Genomic DNA, 20,154 nt, shown 5'->3' with positions numbered 1-20,154 from the left:
CAGTGATTTTACTATTCCACTCCTTCTGCTGACTTTTTCCAAGTCTTTCTACTATTTTTTTTATTGCTTGTTTGCTCCTGGCTTCTGTTGATCCTTCTGTGTAATATCAGTGTTTCTTTAAATGTTTTGAACTCTGTTGGACCACTCAAGTGAACTTGCAGTATGACATTAAGAGTTGCCATCTGTGGCGTTGTAAAGCAGACTGTTACAGAGAAGCTGCTAATTTCTTAACCAGTTGTCAGGGACTGTCTGTCTCTCCCTTTTCTTCCATCTTATTTTTTTCCAAATGGACATTTTGGGTTGTTAATCACTTCAAACATTCTCTGATCCTTTTGAAGTTACCTGCATATGGTGATCCAAAGTGCCATTAAGGATTGTACTTATCTATTCTTGACTGATTTTGCAGATAGATGTGGGAATTTAGGGTGCAGTATCAGTTCCAGAATAGTTATGTGTGAGGCTGTGCTGTTCCTGGAGCTAATCCAAGCTACTGTAAGGGCTTTACCAGCCAGCTTTGTTTGTTTAAATCGTTCATAAGAGATTTACTATTAGTGTCCTAAATTGTAGGACTGTAATAGATCTCAGATATGGAAATCATCTTTCACTCTGAAGCTTTTCATTTCCTTTTAACTTTGGCCTTCTTGAGGCTGTACGTGCACAGAACTTACTTACTTTAATGGTATGGTATTGCTTTATACCTTAATGGCACGTTACTGCTGCTGCAGCAAATTGCAAGAACTTAGTACAAAGCTGCCTGAGAGCATCTCCTTGAACACAGTCCACAGCGTCACAGCAGATTGAAGTTCCTGCTTGTACATGGTCTTATGGGACTTAGCATAAGCACAGCCTGAATTTATAGAAGCTGGCTGTGAGGTTGGCCAGTAAACACATGGTTACTGTGGAGAAACCATACCTGGGGAAGTTAACCCAGGAGATATTGAAGTTGTCAACTTTGCAAGATAAGCCTGTGCATTTCAATAGATCTAAAATGGGACTTGGTCACGCTTGCAGCATGTGCAGGGAATATTTATGTGCAAATAACACCAATACTTTACACTGCAAAGGCAGAGCTGAATGTGCTGTTTCTGTTGTGTAGGGATTATATGGACCGTCTCCTGGATGAAAGTGAAAGTGCTGCATCCAGTAGAGCTCCGTCCCCTCCTCCTACAACTTCCAACAGCAGCACCAGCCAGTCTGAGCGGGAAGACAGCACAACCAGCAGCAGCAATCAGAATGGTGAGTGCCTGTCCTGTCCCTCCAAAGCAGTTGCCAGATGATCACAGATGACAATCCAAGTGGGAGAAACAAACCTAGTTTAGCTTTGAATGTTTTCCAAGATGCTAGAAATATCAAGTTCAAAATGTTTCTAGAACAGCTACACGTTTGCCAGTGCAGGGACCAAGGTGGGAACTGGGCTATTGTGTAGCACTAGTGCCTGTCTCAGGAACACCACTGGCTGTTCTTACCAGGTGTGGGGCATCAAAGGCCAGTTAGGAATGGGAAAAGAGCCAGGACAGGATAACTCAGGAGGGAAGAAAGCCTCAAAAGCAAGGGACAGCAGTTCCAAAGAAGCAGGTGAGAGAAGTTGCAGGAGGAGGGAGGAGCCTGGGTGTGAATGGGGTTGTGAAAGTCAAGAGGAAGCTACAGAAAGTGCCCAGGTAAGGACAGTCTCCCTGCAGCTTGTACACTTAGGGGATTCCAGGACATTTTCTTGGCTGTGTTGCTTGTAAAGGCTTCCAGAAACTCTGATGTGAGAAGTGTGTCATTTGTATGGAAATAAATCACTTGTCCATCACCCAGCAAGGGTATGGAGAACAATACTGGGTTTTTAGTTGAATGGGCCTAGTTACACTTCTGCTTTGCTGACCTGTCTCAGATTGTACTGTTACTGGTGATGCTTCTATTGTGTGTCTTACACTGTGTCTCTGGAACACAGGGGTGTCTGCTAATGGCCCAGGTGAGATACCAAATAAAGACGAAGCAAAAACTGAAGGATTGCATGTAAATGGACCTACCAGCGGGAAGAAAACACCTCACACAGATCTGGATACAAATGGGTATGAGACTGAGAACCTTTCCATCGACCCAAAACTTGCTCATTCAACTTCAAGAAACGAGAATGATTTTGAAGAAAAAAACGAAAGACCTCTAAAAAGAAGAAGAATTAACAGCAATGGCAAAGAGAGCCCAGGTTCTTCAGAGTTCTTCCAAGAATCAAATTCACATGGGAAGCTTGAAGAACTAGAAACTTTGGATGACTGAGTGCTAGGAGCTGATTTTATTCCTTGGAGTGAATTTGGGGTGTCTAAAATTTTCAGGGTTGATGGGTTACCTTGCAATATCCAGTTCCCTAAAGCAATCTGCTGAGATTTTTTTTTCCTAATACCTTCTAGGTGGCTCTTAAGAACTGATGATTTTTGGGGATTTATTCAGTGCTGAAGAGCAGTAGGAGAATATTCTGTTTCTCAGGGCTGGCAATTGCAGTTCTGGGAGCAACAGTAAGGCTTTTAAAAAACATTAGTGAAACAGTGAGTTTGTACAAAACTACTCCCAGCCTAATCCATTTAAAGAAACTTCTGTGTGTAATACACCATGTAAGCATTGTACAAGTGAACAAAGCATCCTATTTGAAGCAAGGGGCTGGTTCGAACCTTGCAGGAGGTTAAAATTAAATAGACACGCATCAGAGCAGGCACCGAGAGCGAGAGGAAAGCACCATCCCGTTGTTAAGGAACCCTTATAAATCCTGAAAGTTATGAGCACAACTATTTTTATATATAGAAGTTTTAAAAGGTAAATAAATAAACCAGGTCAGGTTTGTCTATGTAAAATTGTTGACATCAATGATGTCTTTCCATATTCTTTATCTGGGCTAAAGAAATACGTTCTGTATTTTTCCAGATTCCTTTGTAGCCTTTGAAAGATTTTTACAGTACTTATGTCTTGGATTGAACTGTCCTTTCGTAAAACAAAAGCTTGTATAATTTTCTTAACTTGTACAGTTGGTAAACTTTTATGAGAGAATTGATATCCTGAGTCTAATGTCAGCTTCCTTTTGTTTTGCTGAAGTTTTTTCTAGGAAAAAAAAAAGACAAAAAATACCCCTAAACCAAACCAATTGACTTAAAAGATGCTTTTTAGCCACCATCATGTTATTTTTTTCTCGGAGAACAGTCAACACTTGACATCAAGAATGGTTACTAGTCATTTGATTTTGAAAACAATGATTTTTCTTACTTTTTATGGCAAATAGTAATGCTAAGGGTGTGTTAAGCATGAGGCTTGCGTTGCACAGAGTCCCTCGGTTCCCTTAGCTGGGGTCTCTTTTCTTTTTGAACTCAGCTAAATTTTACCTCAGCCAAATGCTTCACCAAGATCAGATGTTAGCTCATCCTCTGCTTTATTTGCAGGCTGTCACCTTCCACATTTCACCAAGCACAGGAAGGGTAGGGAAGTGGGAAGGGATTCTGGCTGTACAGCTTGGAAAGGGACATGCAGCCAGGAACCTGGGCTGGAATGTCTGACAACCAGTGGGCCTTGTCTGAATGGGTGTTTCAGTGGGAGCAGGAACATCATATACACGTATTTGGCACAGAAGACACACTCTGTATAGAGCTTCACATGTAACAAGTGAGAGTAGGTACGGATTTTAAGCTTAAGGTGAGAGAAAGGAGGATTCTTTATAGTGTATGTGGAGGGTGTGATGTTCACCATCCCACTAGCAGAATGTGAGAGTATTGCAGGTAGGGTTCACGTCCATGAAATATGAAAAGTTTTTAATACCAGTGTTTTGGTTTATTGTTATTTTTAAAGCCACATCTACTGTATTTAAAAAAATAGGAACGTTGTTCATTTGTATAATTTATCATCTTGTGTCCTCCTCCTGTGGCTTACAGGCATGCTGGCCATTTTTAATCGGTTATTTTCACGTTTATGAGTCTTTATGATTCCGGTTTTAAATGTACAGTCCTATGGTTTGAAACTGATTTATCACCCTACAACCCAACTGCTAAAGGTTTTGTTTGGTTTCGTCTCTTCTTCAACTACGTGAACTTGGACTTTCTGGTCAATAATGAGCCAAATCCTCTGGATCCGGCCTGATTCTGTCACCCTGATGGGTTACAGGAGCTGTTAACCTGCTGTTCCCAGAAGTGCTATGAATGTTCCGTTCTGACTGGCCCAGCTGACGTGTGGAAGGTGACATCTGACTAGAATTAGCCAGCAGTTCACATGGAGAGGCACAGCAGAGAGGTTTGCTAACTACAGCCTGCGTTAATCAAGTAATGAAGTGATTGCTTTAGTAAGAGGTTGCTGTTAACTTCCCAGTCTGATTCATCAAACCCAAAGCATCACAGCCTTGGATCAAAGACGGGCTTGAGACTGTTTCAGACTGACGGTGGTGCAGTGCTTCTTTTGCAAGTAGAGTCCTGTTTTCAGTTTTATTCTGATACAGTTTCATTTGCTTCCACAACCTGATAGAAACGTTTCTAAGTCAATTGGCTCAGGCTTGTGTGTGAAATACAGCACCGTGTATATTTTCAGGACTGTTGCTTTGGTTTATCTTACCTTCCTTTTGGTGACGTGTAGGAGACACCTGACATTCCATAATCAGCAGCTCTGTAATGCTCAGCTAGACTTTAAGAGTATTTAATTCTGATTTAGGTTTTGTTTATGCTGGTGTTTTATACAAGACTTTGTTCATGTTCCTCAACCCACAGCCACTATAACTTGATAAGTCATTGCACTACTAAAGCTGTTTAAAAGCATAGAACTAAAGTAACTCTGATTTCATTTGCAAAGCCTTTGGTGCAGTTTGGAGCTTGGAGCCTTGTTTCCAAACTGCACTGAAGCCTCACATCACGAGTTGGGTCTGTTTTTTAAGTGCTGTCAATGTTGAAGTGCTTTAAGACTGCAGTCTGCATGGAGAGCCCAGTTCAACAGAGTCAGCCTCATTGCTGGGCTTCCTAAAGGATTAAATGGGATATTATAAAACCAACCAACCACACACACAAAACATACGAGTTAGTTTTATACATTCTCCACACATGGTAATTTTGCACTGCTAGTAATTCCCTTCTCTTATCCCCTTCCCTATGTCTGCAATTCTGAAAAAGCTTATTAAACTATTTTTTAAACATAACTTGTCTGTAGAAAGAATTCCTGAGTTTTTTTGCTCAAAGCATGGGATAGAGGATTCCTGCTTAGGGGGGAGGTGAAGAACCCACCCCATTGTAGCAGTGTGGTGAAAACCACAGAAACAAAACACCCTTTTCTGGTTAAACTTTGCACTGTTTCTTTCTTTCAAGGTTGCTCCTGAATCCATCTTCCCCAGCACTGGCCCAGGGCAGCAGCAGCCCAGGACTGCTGGTAGCTGAGCAGCTGAAGAGGCAGCCCAGAGACCTGTGGGCTTTAATGTAAAGGCAGTCTCACATAAAGGAAGGCAGTGAAGAGAGGAAGGCCGGTGCTGACATGAAGGAGAGGCAGCAATGGGTGAGCTGTGGGCTATGACTTAGTTCTTTGTGGGTTGTTACTTAGTTAATTTTAACTTCTGAGTCAAAGCTGAAAGCCCAAGAGACCTCCCTCACCCCCCAATCCCTCCACCCATACACACAAGGGACAACCAACCTGCTGCATCCCTTTTATTGTCACCATCTCCAGCCTTTTCTTGCTGCTCCAGGGAAGCACAGGCCAGCCCGTGGCAGAAGGCAGGAGGAGCAGGGTAGGAGGGAAGGATACTGGTTTATTTGAAGCCAGTACAAAAATACATAGGCACATAAACTTCTTTTTGCTCATTACTGACATACAAATCCTGCCATACATTCAAATCAAAAGGTCACCCTTTTAATCACTAAAGTTGTCATTTTGTAAATAGATTCTATGTAGAAAACAATTTTAGTTGACTAACAGCATAGAAAATAGCATGGTAGGAACTCTGTTTGCTTTCCCAGTGTATGCAATACCATCCAGAGCCTGGCACTGAAGGGTGCCTGGTTACAGACAAAATAAGCTTTAAAAAATATTTTACCATTTGGACCAACAAATCTAACCAGCAGATTCAAAAAATAACCCCCAAACCCATCAGAGCTTTAGACAGAATGGACATCCTGACTGCAACCGCCTCAGCACAGCCAAATGACAAGCAAATGTGGCAAAACCAGAAGGAATTCACAGGTGAAGTGGGATTCTGGAGCAGGCAGCAGCAGCCTCATACCAGCACATGAGGCTTTTGCAGCACTGCCACAGAAATCCACATCACATGTAAGGATTTCAGTGTTAAGTACTCCCATAGATGCAGCTTTGCCCAACAGCAGTTAAGTTTTTAGCAAGTATCTTCCAGAAACAAATTCTAGTGTCTGTAGAAGCTGTTCTCCTGGTTACTAAAGCAGCGTATACAAAATAATTCATAAATACAGAGTATTACCAAAATGGTGTTTTTTAACCAAAGTTATAAACAGTCCTTTTAAAACCAAAAGACAATCCAAGAAGAGACATAGAAAGAAGTGCTGTGTCAAACAACCTTTAAAAATCAGCTAACACTGCCAACGTAATAAAAACCCCATTCTTCTTATGGGTCACAAACAAAAAACAACTTGATATCAAAAACCCTGCTACCTGCAGGATGGGGCTTGGCCAAAGCAGAAGTGCTTGTGCTCAATGCTGCAGGGACCAATCCCACACCTCAAAACCCCAGGCAGCTCCCATCAACTTGTTAAGACAAGTCCAGAGAAGGCCATGGAGCTGCTGCGAGGGCTGGAGCAGCTCTGCTCTGGAGCCAGGCTGAGAGAGCTGGGCTGGGGCAGCCTGGACAAGAGAAGGCTCCTGAAGGGGAGAGCTGAGAGCAGCTCCAGTGCCTAAAGGGGCTGCAGGAAAGCTGGAGAGGGGCTTTGGCCAAGGGCCTGTAGGGACAGGACAAGGGGAATGGCTTGAACCTGCCAGAACAGGGGAGACTGAGCTGAGCTCTTAGGCAGAAGCTCTTCCCTGTGAGGGTGCTGAGGCGCTGGCACAGGGTGCCCAGAGAAGCTGTGGCTGCCCCATCCCTGGCAGTGTTCAAGGCCAGGTTGGACACAGGGGCTTGGAGCAAGCTGCTCCAGTGGAAGGTGTCCCTGCCCATGGCAGGGGTTGGAACTGGATGAGCTTTAAGGTCCCTTCCAAAACAAACTACTCTGGGATTCAAGTCCCTGGGACTCTTTTAGATTATTCTGGGTGGGAAGAGGATGGCAGGAGCAGTGGATTTTCTGGATCTGCTCCCCACTGATCCAAAGCACTCTGTGAGCAGCCAGCAGCTTTCCCAAATCCTAAGTGTTTTGACCCTGGGGTGGGTTGAGGGAGGCTGTGGCCCTGCCAAGTGCACTGGTGGGAGATAAAACCTTCTTGTTGGGAACGTTCCTAAGCCTCATAAAAGCACCATCAGCAGCCCCAGCATCCACCCTGGTGGTAGCTGCACCAAGATGGGATGTGGTTGAGGATGCTCAGGTACAGCCCTCAGAGCCAGTACAGTCCTCCACGATTCAAACACATGCTGCTTGTGCCAATCACTTCTGCCAAATCTCAGCATTATTAGAACCCCATTAATTCCTCATGATCAGTCTGAATTAGATGTCTTCTTCACCGTGCAGTGATCTTCCCAATGATTTGTAAAGGCAGCCATCGAGATTGTGCAAATTAAGAGCATCACTGTTACTCCATGGCAGATGCCTGGATTCCTTCCCACATTCTGCCTGTGATCAGCTGAACAGAAATAGATTGCTTCCCCAAAAAAGCCTCTGCTTGGTCACACAGAGCTTTTTCCTTTAATATCCATCTTGCTGCCAGCTTCGGACTCCTTGCTCTTTTGCTCCTCTGTGAAAGTGATGTAGGAATACACCAGGCTTCCAGCAATACTGCAAAATGAGCGGAGACATCATGAGATGTCCATGGTCAAGGATCTGCTGCAAGCATCAACTGGCAAATAAATTCTCCATATGCCTCCTAAGACACCAGGTATTTGGTCTAATTCCTGCCCAAACATTGCTACCCCAAGTCCCTAACCTGGTTCTGGACCTGCTGAAGGATCCTGCTGAAGGACAAGGAGACTTTTCACAACACAGAAAGGCAACATTGCCAAAGGCTGTGCTAAAACACAGCTGAAATAAACTAAAGAATGCTTCTTTTGCTGCCGTAATTATAGGATTCCCAACTGCAACACTGAGAACAGCTTCAGTTTGCTGCTAAAATATGCTCATGTATTCTCCAGACTTTAAAACAACGCAAGTCCATCCAGGAGCTCCTCCAGCCTGAGCTGGGTGCAGGGACAGAGTGGTGCTCATTTCAGGCTGCAAGACATGGGTCGACACCATGCTGGCTCCTCTGCTGCAGCACTGATAGATAATTCCACAGGGATTTCTTTGAAAGAAGCCTGGAGCCTGTCAAACCATTCCAGTTTGACAGCAGTTTTCACTTAAAATCGTAAGTAAAAGCTATGAATAAAGTTGTTCTTACCTGATATTTAGACCAATGAAGTTCATCCATGTAAAAATATAGTCTCCTCCAAAAAACATCCCAATATAGGTTACTAAAATATTCTGCAAAGAAACAAGATTTGAGGAGCAAGAGCACATGTTTCTGTACAGCCCCAGGCAAGCCTATGCTCAATGCATTAACCACTATGGAAACAGGAAACCTCCAGTGCAGGAAGCATGGAATAGGCAAGTGCTGGCAAGGCTGGATTCATAGAATCATGGAATGGTTTGTGTTGGAAGGGACCTTAAAGCTCACCCAGTTCTAACCCCTGCCACAGGCAGGGACCCCTTCCACTGGAGCAGCTTGCTCCAAGCCCCTGTGTCCAACCTGGCCTTGAACACTGCCAGGGATGGGCAGGTTTAGAGCAACTTTTACAAAGGCTCCAATCCAGAGCAGCCTCAGCACCCACTGCTGGGTACTGAAACCCAGAATAACACCCAGGAGCACCCATCTATTCGTGCAATGGGCTTGTTGGGCCACAATGACCCAGCAGATCGCAGGGACTGTGGCTGTTTTCCACATCATTAACCCTGGGGAAGCTGAATGCACCAACCCCATTCAGTGCCACACACAGATCCTTGCCAGGCAACTATGCACAGAGTATTCCTGTACTCCAGACAGCAGCAAAGAAATGAATGCATTAAAAAATGAATCCCATTGGAGCTGTCCTGCCCCCTGTGCAGCACATGAGGAAAGCCCCAGAGCCCCTGTGCTTGTGTAGGCAGAGCCAAGGGATGATGCACAGTGTGGATGCACCATGTGGATGCTTACTGGAAGCAGTTGCAGGGATGCTGTGGATGCCCCAAGGCTGTTCAGGGCTCTTGCTGGATGGACAAGGAGCAGGGAAAGCCACTTACCTTAATGCAGCCAACTATTGTAGTTGTAAGAGCAGAATTATACTGAGTGCAAAGAACCGTGGAGTACATCAAAATAAACCTGCAGGAGAAGAGCCAACATCAGCTTTCAGGACACGCTTTGTGCATCACCACCCATCTCACCCCCTCTTTTCTACAGTGGTATTTATACCACTGCTTTTTTGGGCTAAACCTGCACTGAAGCAGGGTAGGAAATGATTTCCATCTGCCACAGCTCTCAGCAACGTTGTCCCCATCAGGACTAAGGATTTATTTCTTTAACCCAGAATGCACCAAATGGCAGCACCCACCACCACAGCAGGGGGTGACCTTACCCCATCACACACGACAGCATAAACTGCACAATGAAGAACGTGTCTGCCCAGCCCTGGTACTCCATTGCCTGCAAGAAACACACCCCAAGCCTTAGAGGAGGAAAAGGAAATGCAGTCATTCACAGCAAGACAAGAAACAAGCTCCTGACGTTGGTTTTCACGTCACAGCAGGAAAAAACAAACTATAACATGGCTCAGGGTGATGTCCTCGGGCTGTCCACGTCAGCATCACCTCCAAATCAAGGAGCTCTTCTGCACCTCCCCATGAAGGAGGATTTCACACATACATTATAAACCACAGTACCATAGAATCACACACTGGTTTGGGTTGGAAGGGACCATAAAGCTCATCAAGATGGGGCTGCTCAGCCTGGAGCAGAGCAGGCTCAGGGGGATGGAACCCCCAGGAGTTATCTTTTATATGCAGGACTTTGCTTGCCACCATCAGCACCCCCATTTCTGCATCTCACACAACAATCCTTGTCGTTGATGCCTGTTAAGGAACTACACGAGTTAACACATGGATGGGGGCAGTTTCCCCATGCAAACCTCCCTCTCCCCATCGTGGCCCCCCACGATGCAGCCCCCAGCCCGGCTCTGCCGCAGGACACGTCCGGCTGCACGCCCTGCACAAGGGGGGTTTTCATGAGGCTGCAACCGTGGTTTCCTGGCAGCAGCCCCAACAAGCGCATCTTTGTGTGCCTCCGGCTGCCAGGAGCTGGGCCAGGGAGAGAGGAGTTTGTTCAGGGGAGGAAAAAGCCCTAAAAATAAAGGAGATTTCTCCACGGGCTGAACAGAGGCTGCACAGTGCAGCACAGAGCAACGTCCTGCGCCCTGCTCGCCAGCTCCTGCCTATAAATGAGCACTTTATCATAGAGTCACAGCCTGATTTGGGTGGGAAGGACACTAAGATCATCCAGTCCCAACCCCTGCCACAGGCAGGGTCACCTTCCACTGGAGCAGCTTGCTCCAAGCCCCTGTGTCCAACCTGGCCTTGAACACTGCCAGGGATGGGGCAGCCACAGCTTCTCTGGGCACCCTGTGCCAGCGCCTCAGCACCCTCACAGGGAAGAGCTTCTGCCTAAGAGCTCAGCTCAGTCTCCCCTCTGGCAAAGTCAACCCTTATCTAGGGCAGGGTCTGAGCTCCCTTTATCCTCTGCAGTCACCTCACTAATCACAGCTCCTTATCTTAGTGGCTGCTTACTGAGGGCCTTCATCAGGGCTTTAGGCTCCTAATGAGAGAAAAGCCCTCTGGGTACAGCGTGGGGGGTACAGACGTGTGTCTATTGGGCACCAGCAACACCTCCAGCCTTCAACATTTGCCTTTATTAACCATGCAGAGGGATGCTCACCCGTGCAGGACTGAAAAAAGAGTGCTCTTATTCAGGAGAGGCAACCGAGTACGGCTGCACATAAGCTAAGGCAATAATTATTCATAATAATAATTATTATTAATAATAACTACTATTATTAATAGTTAATGTTAAATAATACATATTATTATACTACAATATAAGTGTCACATATATGTAACCACATGTAAATCAGATCATGCTCTGATGAGACAGCACCAGCAAACTGACCCCTAGAGCATCTCAACTGTCTCAGCAACAGGGAAGGGCAAAAGGGAATTTGAAGAAACTCATCCTGCAAACACTCAACTTCTTTGTTCTGAGTAATATTGTTTCACCTATTGCTCTCCCACTTCTCCATTCAAACGTTACAAAAACGCTTGAATGGAGCAACTTTGTGGAATTAAAGTAAGTCCAGCATAAGGCTGGGTTCCTTTCTGCTTATGTGGTTTTGAGGTCATTACTCTCCCATCCTTTGCCCTAGCTTCCTCCCTTAGGCACTAAGTAGTTCTTATGAGCAAACTGGGGCTAATAAATGACTTTATAGTTTCTAATTTTGAGTATTTCCCATTTTTTCCTAAGAAGGATACGTTACAGCAAAGTACATTATAAGGAACAGTAAAACATTCTTCTCAGCAACCCATTTTGCCCCTAAATTCTTGTGTCAATAAAGATGATAGTCTTTTGGGGCAGGAATCCTACCTTCTGCGCATCTCCAGTGAAGTAGGCAATGATCAAGGTGGGCAGGATCATAAACAGTGCATTGTAATAGAGCAGACCGTATTTCCCCAGCTCCTAGAAACAAGAAACATCTGTGCATTTAAGCTGGTTCCAAACAGAAACATAAAACCTTACTCATAGTGCTGCTGAAGACTGGGTTTGTGAGCTGAACCCATGGGGGATTCTCAGAGACAGAAGAGTTGGAGTGTGGTCTTATCTGGATCTAACTAAATAGACATCTATATAACTACATAAATATCTACATAGATATGTAGATATCTATCTGTATAGATAAATAGCTATATATATATAGATATGTATACAGTTTTTATATATCTGACTATAGATACAAATAGACAATGTATATATATACACATATATATTTCTATATAGAGATATATATCTATACACACATATATACATACTCAAGGCAGGGAGGTTGGAACTACATGAGCTTTAAGATCCCTTCCAACCCCAACCATTCAGATTCATCCCATAATTCTCTATAAAAATGCAGATATTTATAATTTTACATATTTTAATACATACATATTAATATAGCTCTGTCTGTGTGTGTACACACACAGACATATACATAAATATAAATAGACTCAGGTAACAAGTTTGCAACAGCCTTTATGGTCTGCATCAATCAAAATGCCATTTCTTTGCTGTCACAAGAGGCTGCAGTCATAACCAGCACAGGGACATGGCTCTGACTGGTGCCGTTTGGCACCACTGGCACTGAGAGGTATTGCCAAACCTTCTGGACAGGAGATTTTGGGCGAGGGATGGGGTAACACTCCCTGAACCAAGCAGCGACGTTACAGTGCTCAGCACCAAAGGTCAGCCTACCTTTGAATCCAGCTTCTGTTTCACATAGGCCCCGTTTGCAGCTGTTAAGGCATCATTAATCAGGATAAAAATATATCCTTCCAGATCAAATGCCAAGTCAGCACTGGGAAAGGAGAGGGAAAAAAGCGAAGTCAAAGTTTGAAGCTGCACTTGCAAGATTCCTTCCACCTCCTGTTTAGCTAACAAGTTGTCAGAAAAAGTTAATCATGGGAGGAAGGGCTGGGATTTGGGTCGGTGAAACATTCTTTCCTACTAGAGAGCATGTCTGAGGGGGAGAGAAGGAGTCAGCAATCCCTCTGTCTATTCCTGGAGCACATCGTGTGCTGGATTCCCTTTGGCTTTGCTGTCTGGCACCCTTCAGAGCTCCAGGAGAGGGGACAGCAAACGGGGAGCTCACCTGGCAGCTACAAAGGCTCCGATGATCATGGCGAATACTGTCATCTGAATACCCCAGGAGAACTTCTTCCTAAAGGCAGAGGCAGCACAAACCTGCACTGAGTTCTTGTGAGAAGAGAGGGAGAAGTTTTTCCTCCCGGCATGTACAGAGGGGGGAGAACACCCCAAGCACAGCATTGCAGCAAGTAAAAACAAGACAGTTTTAGACAATTATCTCTGTGATTTAAAAACAAACACAAGTTGGCATCGGTGAGGTGCAGGTTTATGCAGTGAGCTCAGCTAGAAAGGAACAGTAAGATAAGGTCCAACCATTCCCAGCACTGCCAAGGCCACCCCTAACCCATGGCACTGAGGCCTCATCTACACGCTGTGTGAACACTTGCAGGGCCGGTGCCTGCAGCCCTGCCCTGGGCAGCCTGTTCCAATGCCTGAGCACCCTCTGGGGCAGGAATTGTTCCTCAGCTCCATCTAAACCTGCCCTGGTGCAGCTTGAGGCCGTTTCCTCTTGTCCCATCCCTTGTTCCTTGGGAGCAGAGCCCAGCCCCTCCTGGCTCCATCCTCCTGTCAGGCACTTGGAGGGAGCCATCAGGTCTCCCCTGAGCCTTCTCCACATTGAACCCCCCAGCTCCCTCAGCCCTTTCCCATCTCTCTTGTGCTCCAGGCCCTGCACCAGCTCCATTCCCTTCTCTGGCCCCGCTCCACCAACTGAGCACTTCCATGGCCAGTAAAGCAACACTTGCAGAGCACCATGACACTGCTGGCTGCAGAGCAGGGCTCAGCTGGGCACAGGGCAGGGGCAAGCCATGAGATGTGGTGGATGAACCCAGCACCTTCCACTTCCACACCCACCCTGCATGGCCAGAGTGCATCCATCCTCCCTGCACAGCACCTCATCTCACCCCGCTCCCACAGGCACACCAGAGAAGGGCTGAGCAGATCAAGGCAAGTAACACACCATGTAACACACTGCAGCTGCCTGCATCCGCTTCCTCCTCCCTCCGTCATTCCGAAACCCCGGCTCAGTGCCAAGCCCCTTGACCACATGGATATCCCAACACACAAGAGCTCGCTCACACGCCACACATCACCCCAACACCTTCAGGCTTCAGGAGCTCTATCCCTATCCTCTAACTCTACACGACACCAAGGGATGGGGCTGGGAACACTCACTTGAGTAAGAATCCTTCGGCAAACATCGTGAAGAGGATGGAAAAGCGTCGCAGGACAGTGAACATGGGCAGGCTGCAAGAGGAATGAGGGTCAGCAAAATGCACCTTTGGAGCACGGAGTCACTGGAAACCCTACAGGTTCCTTATGGAAACGGTGTTACCCCCACACCCCAAAATATATCCCCTATATCAGCCCTTGCCAGCATGGGGGACCCCAGGGACATCCCCAACCCCTCACCCAGGGGTGACCCAGTGTTTCTGGCTGGGGTAAAGCAGATGGAAACGCACATCCGGCTCCTTTTAGTGTGGACAGAGAAGGAACCACATCGCCTCGAGTGGCTCCTGCTTGGGTCACCCTCACTCTTGCAAAGCCTCAGGGCTGGCAGCAGCTCCCCACGAACACCAGGCCCCCCAAAACACCCCAGTTTATACCCCCCAGTAGAGAAAAGCCATCCATACTTGAGCTTCTTTGTGCTGAACAGTCCTGTGATCTGGTTCCCAAAATACAGGAGAGGTAGAGGAAACGTCTAGAATATTGTAAGAGGGATAACACCCGGGTGAGCGATGGAAAGAAGCCAGCAGCACCCCTATCTTACTGATATAGGTCATTCCCCCCACCCCTCCGAGCTCCACTGCCACGGGCTCCCAGGACAGGGAGACTGAGCATCCCACTGCCAAACACCCGGTGGAGCCCAGGGCAGGCCGAGGGGCTGCGACCATCACCGTGGCCTCGGGGCACGGCAGGGCCTTACCCGCCGGGGGATGTGCCTGTCCAGGTCGGGGAACTTGACCACCCGCAGCGCCTTGCCCGCCCAGAGCACCGCCACCGTGGCCAGCATCTGCAACAGAGCGGGGGGGGGGTCAGCCCCATGGCAACCCCGGCACGGGGGGGATCGGGGTAGGGGGGATGCAAGGGGACCCCACTCACCTGGCCCAGCCCCACGCACAGAGAGGAGGGGAACCTGTGGGCAGAGAGCAGATGTCAGGGGGGCACCCACATCGGGGAGGAAAGGGGGCACCTATATAAGGGGGGGGGAAAGGAAGAAGGGCACCTATATTAGGAGGGGAAGAAAGGGGGAACAAACATCGGGGGTGGGAGCCCCACATCGCAGGGGGGCAGACACCCGTACGAGGGTGGGGAAGGGGGCACCTACATTTGGGGGTGAAAGTGACGGGGGTACCTACGTTAGGGGGGGCACTTACACAAGGGGGGGAAGGAGAAAGAGGGGCCCCTGCCTTAGGGGTGAAAGGAAGGAAGGGGTCACCCACACCAGGATGGGGGGAAGGGGAGCACCTCCACGGGGGTACCCGCATGCAGAGGGAGGGGGAACCCGCACGGGGGGGTCCCCATCAGCCCCGCTCCCCCCGGCGCACACAGGGTGGGGGGGGCACAGGCCGCGGCGCCGTTACCGGTATGTGCTGAGCACGCTCTTGTTGAGCACCACGATGAGGCAGGAGCTGAGCCCGTAGAAGGCCGCGGACAGCGGCCGCGCGCACCGCGCCATGCGCCGCTCCGCATCGCCGCGCGCGGGGGCTCCCGCGGGGGCGCCCCCCTCGGCACCGGACACCGGGCGTCTGCGCGGCGGCATGGCTGCGGGGGGCGGGGCTAGGGCGGGGCTGGGGGCGGGGCCTAGGGCGTCGGACGGGGCGGGGCTTGGACGGGGGGGGTGGCTGTGGGGCGGGGCGGGGGGGAGCGCAGCAGCGCATGGGGGGCTGAGCGCAGGGAGCCGGGGCCTGGGGCATTGCATGGGGAGAGAGGGCTGGGGTCGAGGTTACTGCATGGAGCGGAAGGGAGGCATCGAGCAGGGGTCGGGGGGGGCATCACACAGGAGGGTATAGCATGTGTAGCATGGGGGGCACGGCACGGGAGGAGCATTACGTAGGAGTAAGGAATTACACAGGGGTCTGGAGGGCACTGGGGTCTGCTGGGGGGTACTGCACAGGGAGTCACTGCGCAGGGGTCTGGTGTGGGGGGCATGGGGGGTATCACACAGGAGTGTGGTAAGGGGGAAATCACACAGGGGACATTGCACGAGGGTCTGGCCTGGGGGCACAGCATTGCATGGGGAGCTTGGCACTGCATGAGGCATTGCATGGGGGGCTTGGCATAGGGGGTCATCACACAGCAGTCGGGGTGGGGGGGAAAGCATTGCACAGGGGCCTGGGGGGGCACTGCACGGGTGCCTGCAGGAACAAGGTGACCCATGCAAGGGGCCACCCCCCCGTGCCGGGCTCAGGCCCGGCTGCACTGAGTCACCCAGCACCGAGCCGGGTGCTGCCCTCGGGTGACCCCGAGCGTTTGGCTCCGGCCTTTCCCTTCCCGAGGTGAAATCTGCCCCCGGGCTGCGGGGAGGGAATTCCCGAAAGGAGGCAGCTTGGAGGGGAGCAGCAGCGCCCTGAGGGGTGCACGGGAGAGAGCGGCGGGGGGGGCTCTGCTGGAGGGGAACGGCTTTAACCTGCAGAGGGGAGACTGAGCTGAGCTCTGAGGCTGAAGCTCTTCCCTGTGAGGGTGCTGAGGCGCTGGCACAGGGTGCCCAGAGAAGCTGTGGCTGCCCCATCCCTGGCAGTGTTCAAGGCCAGGTTGGACACAGGGGCTTGGAGCAGCTGCTCCAGTGGAAGGGGTTCCTGCCTGTGGCAGGGGTTGGAGCTGGATGGGCTTTAAGGACCCTTCCAACCCAAACCATCCCATGATTCTATGAACTAAAGACAGATGGGCCCAGCTCAGCAGCTGCTGCGCTTTGGAGGTGAAGTGGCTCCGGGTATTTGTTGCCCTTGGCCATGGCTGCTGTTGGCAGAGGAAACATCCCCTTTTGGAAAGCTTTCTATTCCCAATTATCTCCCTGCTCATCCAGACCTGCCTAGGCACAACCAACCCTCCAGCATCAAATGGAGCATCATCACCCCACGGCACGAGCTGCTGCTCGCCCTGGCACGCTCCCCTCCCTGCCACTGCGGGCTGAAAACAAAACCTCTGCCCAAACTTCCTGTTCCTTTTCCTGGCAAACTCCTTTCTTATCCCATATCCCTGCTGCCACCCCACTCCCAGCCAAGGGGAGCAGGCGGAGGAGGGGCTGCTCCCAGCACGGCTCACACTGAGCTGCAGCAAGAGCAGGGTGACTTTAAACCCCAGGAGCACCTTTCCCATACTGAGGATGTCCTTTGAGCCCAGCCAAGAACCACACTCAAAGGCTCTCTCATTGGCACCACCTTCCTCATTCCCGCACCAAGTCCTGTCCATCCTTATCAAGCCACAGTGCGAGCTTGGACCTGGAAATATTTACTCTTCCAGCAGCACAGAGGAACCTGATCCTGCCCAGGCCCCAGCGCCAAGGGATTGATGCAAGCAGCCCCCATTCCCAAGCCTGCCCTCCAGCCAGCACATCCAGCCCCACTTGCAGTGCTGGTGACCTCGCAGTGATTGACAGAGCTGCTGGCACATGGGGAATCCCATCAGGGTGTGGGGAACCCCCACGGGTACAGCACCCTCATCCTCCAGCAGCATCCACAGCACAAACATCACGATGGTGGGTTTAGGGTCAAACACTTGGACCCTTTGAATGGATGGGCTCTGCTGGCAGCAGAAAATGCAGCTGCAGAGATGCAGACATGGGGAGAAGGGTGTTTGGTGCTCATGATGGCTATACCCACTGCCAGCGTCCCCCGTGCCAAGCACAACTCTGGGTATGACACAAGTGTTCACTTTGGCAGCAAAACCCTCCCTGACCCGACCTTTCCTTCCTGCTAAACTGAGCCTGTGACTCAATGCAGTGATTCCAGTGTTCCCAGCCAGCGGCGAGCCCACCACGGATCACACACATTCCATCAATCCCTTTTAATCTTAATCTCATTTGGCCACTGGCACAGGCAGAGGGCTCCCCCGGTGCCAAACTGGCTGTGACCCCAGGGTGCTGTGCACGTCCCAGGATGAGGAGGGATAAAAGGGGTTCCATAGCCTGGGATGAGGCAGAGGGAAGGTCTAGAGGTGATGGCAGGGTTTGGATCCGGTGCTGGTGTGGGGCCAGGAGCAGGCAGGTCTGTGCCGGCAGTGAGGAAGTGTCTGAGATGCAATCGGCTGCAGAGGCGGCTGTGCAGCCGCTCAGAGCAGAGGCCCCACATTCCCCTGCCCCTGTTCTCTGCTGCTTGGGTGCACCCCAGCACACAGCAAGCTGGAAACAGGCTGGGAATATCCTGGATCCCAATGGGAACTGGCATCCAGCAGTGAAGGCACCCTCCTCGGGCATGCTGGGAGAAGCCTGCCCTGCTGTGCTGTGCCAGCCTCTGGAGGGACTCTCCATGGCACCAAAATGCTGGGGAGGTATTCCCACCTTTGGATGCAGAACCATGGAATCACTGTGCCAGAGCCTCAGCACCCTCCCAGGGAAGAGCTTCTGCCTAAGAGCTCAGCTCAGTCTCCCCTGTTCTGGCAGGTTCAAACCATTCCCCTTGGCCTGTCCCTACAGGCCCTTGTCCCAGGCCCCTCTACAGGTTTCTTTCCTGCAGCCCCTTTAGGCACTGGAGCTGCTCTCAGGTCTCTCCTTCAGGAGCCTTCTCTTGTCCAGGCTGCCCCAGCCCAGCTCTCAGCCTGGCTCCAGGCTGTGAAGAGGATCTGAGCAAATCACCAAATGCCCCAGGGGGAGCAAGATACATGATGGGGTTTGGAAAGCCAAGGCTTTCCCCTGTGTAACCTACCCCAGAGGAAGGCCAAAGCAACCGGTATTTCTGAGGACGGGAAAGAGAAAGCCATGGGAAAGGGCCTCACAGGAGCATCCCACTGCTCCCTTCCTGCCCAAGGCCTGGCTGCAACGGGGCTCAAAGCTGCAGTTCCCTGTGGCCACTCAGGAAGCGATGAGGAGACACGAGTTTAACCGGCACCAGATAGACGGGTGATGGGCTGGAACATAGGGGAACGAGCAGCATCGGGGGGGTGGGGGGGGGATTGCGACACCCTTTCTGGGAAAGGGCTGAGCCTGGATGGGTGCTGGGGAGCAGCTGCAATGCTCCATGGCTGGAAGCACACGGCAGCACATCCAGATGTGCTGTACTGGCTCCAGATGTGCTGTGCCAGTGCTAAATGGGCTGTGCCGGCTCCAGATGTGCTGCCCTGGCTCCAGATGGCTGCACCCAGCTTGCCCTGGCTCCAAGTGTGCCGTCTGAGCCAGATGTGCTCACCCTCACCCAGCTCCAGATGTGCAGCCCCACAGTGCCACCCCAGATCCAGATGACATAACCTGGTTTGCACGTGCTTGCTCCAGGCCCAGATGTGCAGCCCTGGCCCCAGATGTGTGCCCCAAAGGGTTTCCTCCCCAGCCCCAGCAGCCCTGCAGAGGGGCTGGGATTCCCTTGGGGTCCTCCCTGGCTCAGTCCCCTCCATGCCAGGACCCCTGAGCCATAGCAAAGCCCAACCCCTCTGCCTCCTAAAAGTGGCTTTTGAGAGATCCATACAAATCCTTTCCTTACAAAAGGCATTAAACACATCCATAACACAAAGAATTCCCACCAACCCCATCTTGCTCAGGCTGTGTACAGCTCTATGCACAGGTGGGTTATATATGACACTATAACTCCACATTATGGTTCCAGCGTACGGTGAGGCTCCAGTGCCATGGTGGTAGCAGATGGATGCTCTTGCTTTCACCCACCCTTTGCTTCCCGGACATAAAACCCCACGGATCATTCCAGACCTGGAGCAGCCCAGGTCGGCTGGCAGAGGGGGGTCTGCCTTGCCAAGGGAAGGGGAATTAAGCTCCCCACTGTTTCCTCCTCTGAGGGCAGAGGCGGGTGAGCAGTGTGGTATTTCCTGTGGTTGCAGCACTCTAATGAGGTTAACACTGTTACTGAGGTTAACTCTTCAACCGACATGAAAGAGGAAGCCACAGGCTCTGCAGCAGGGCTGGTTTGGGAGCAGGGGGTCTGTGGCCCATCAGCATCCCCTTGGAACCAGAGGGGATGGAAACAACCTCAGCCCTTAAGGAGG

General features: G+C 50.2%; 2 protein-coding genes across 6 annotated transcripts in view; one reads left to right on the top strand and one right to left on the bottom strand.

The window, feature by feature from the left end:
* The window catches only part of MIER1 (MIER1 transcriptional regulator), a 40,568-nt gene extending 35,428 nt beyond the window's left edge, over positions 1-5,140 (top strand). For 4 of the 5 annotated variants that reach the window (XM_005151188.3, XM_034063769.1, XM_034063768.1 and 1 more), the window contains exons 12-13: positions 1,097-1,236; positions 1,937-5,140. In XM_005151188.3, coding sequence (XP_005151245.1) covers positions 1,097-1,236; positions 1,937-2,262 — 466 coding nt within the window. In that variant the 3' untranslated portion in view covers positions 2,263-5,140. The remainder of the gene's footprint in view (positions 1-1,096; positions 1,237-1,936) is intronic. The other variant, XM_034063767.1, reaches the window with a different exon arrangement.
* A 2,135-nt stretch (positions 5,141-7,275) lies between these two features.
* Positions 7,276-15,747, bottom strand: SLC35D1 (solute carrier family 35 member D1). Its single transcript, XM_034064382.1, has 12 exons — positions 15,591-15,747; positions 15,109-15,142; positions 14,933-15,019; positions 14,640-14,707; positions 14,182-14,253; positions 13,013-13,081; positions 12,616-12,718; positions 11,743-11,835; positions 9,689-9,756; positions 9,357-9,435; positions 8,479-8,561; positions 7,276-7,880 (listed from the first exon to the last, which is right to left on the bottom strand). Exons 1-12 carry the CDS (start codon positions 15,683-15,685, stop codon positions 7,772-7,774), a joined length of 960 nt encoding a protein of 319 aa, XP_033920273.1. The 5' UTR covers positions 15,686-15,747; the 3' UTR covers positions 7,276-7,771.
* Positions 15,748-20,154: the final 4,407 nt, after the last annotated feature.

The sequence above is a fragment of the Melopsittacus undulatus genome, chromosome 6 (genome assembly GCF_012275295.1).
Source record: "Melopsittacus undulatus isolate bMelUnd1 chromosome 6, bMelUnd1.mat.Z, whole genome shotgun sequence".
Classification (NCBI taxonomy): Eukaryota; Metazoa; Chordata; class Aves; order Psittaciformes; family Psittaculidae; genus Melopsittacus; species Melopsittacus undulatus.
Note: the sequence above shows the minus strand (reverse complement) of the source record. Positions and strands in the feature narration are given on the sequence as shown.

Bases quoted from the DNA above. Each gene is read 5' to 3' on its own strand.
- SLC35D1 (XM_034064382.1), bottom strand. From the start codon at position 15,685: ATGGCGCGGTGCGCGCGGCCGCTGTCCGCGGCCTTCTACGGGCTCAGC. The intron at 15,020-15,108 runs GTGAGTGGGGTC...GCTCTGTTGCAG, and splicing joins TGTGCGTGGGGCTGGGCCAG to ATGCTGGCCACGGTGGCGGT. The intron at 9,436-9,688 runs GTAAGGTCACCC...CTTCTCCTGCAG, and splicing joins ATGCTGTCGTGTGTGATGGG to GTTTATTTTGATGTACTCCA.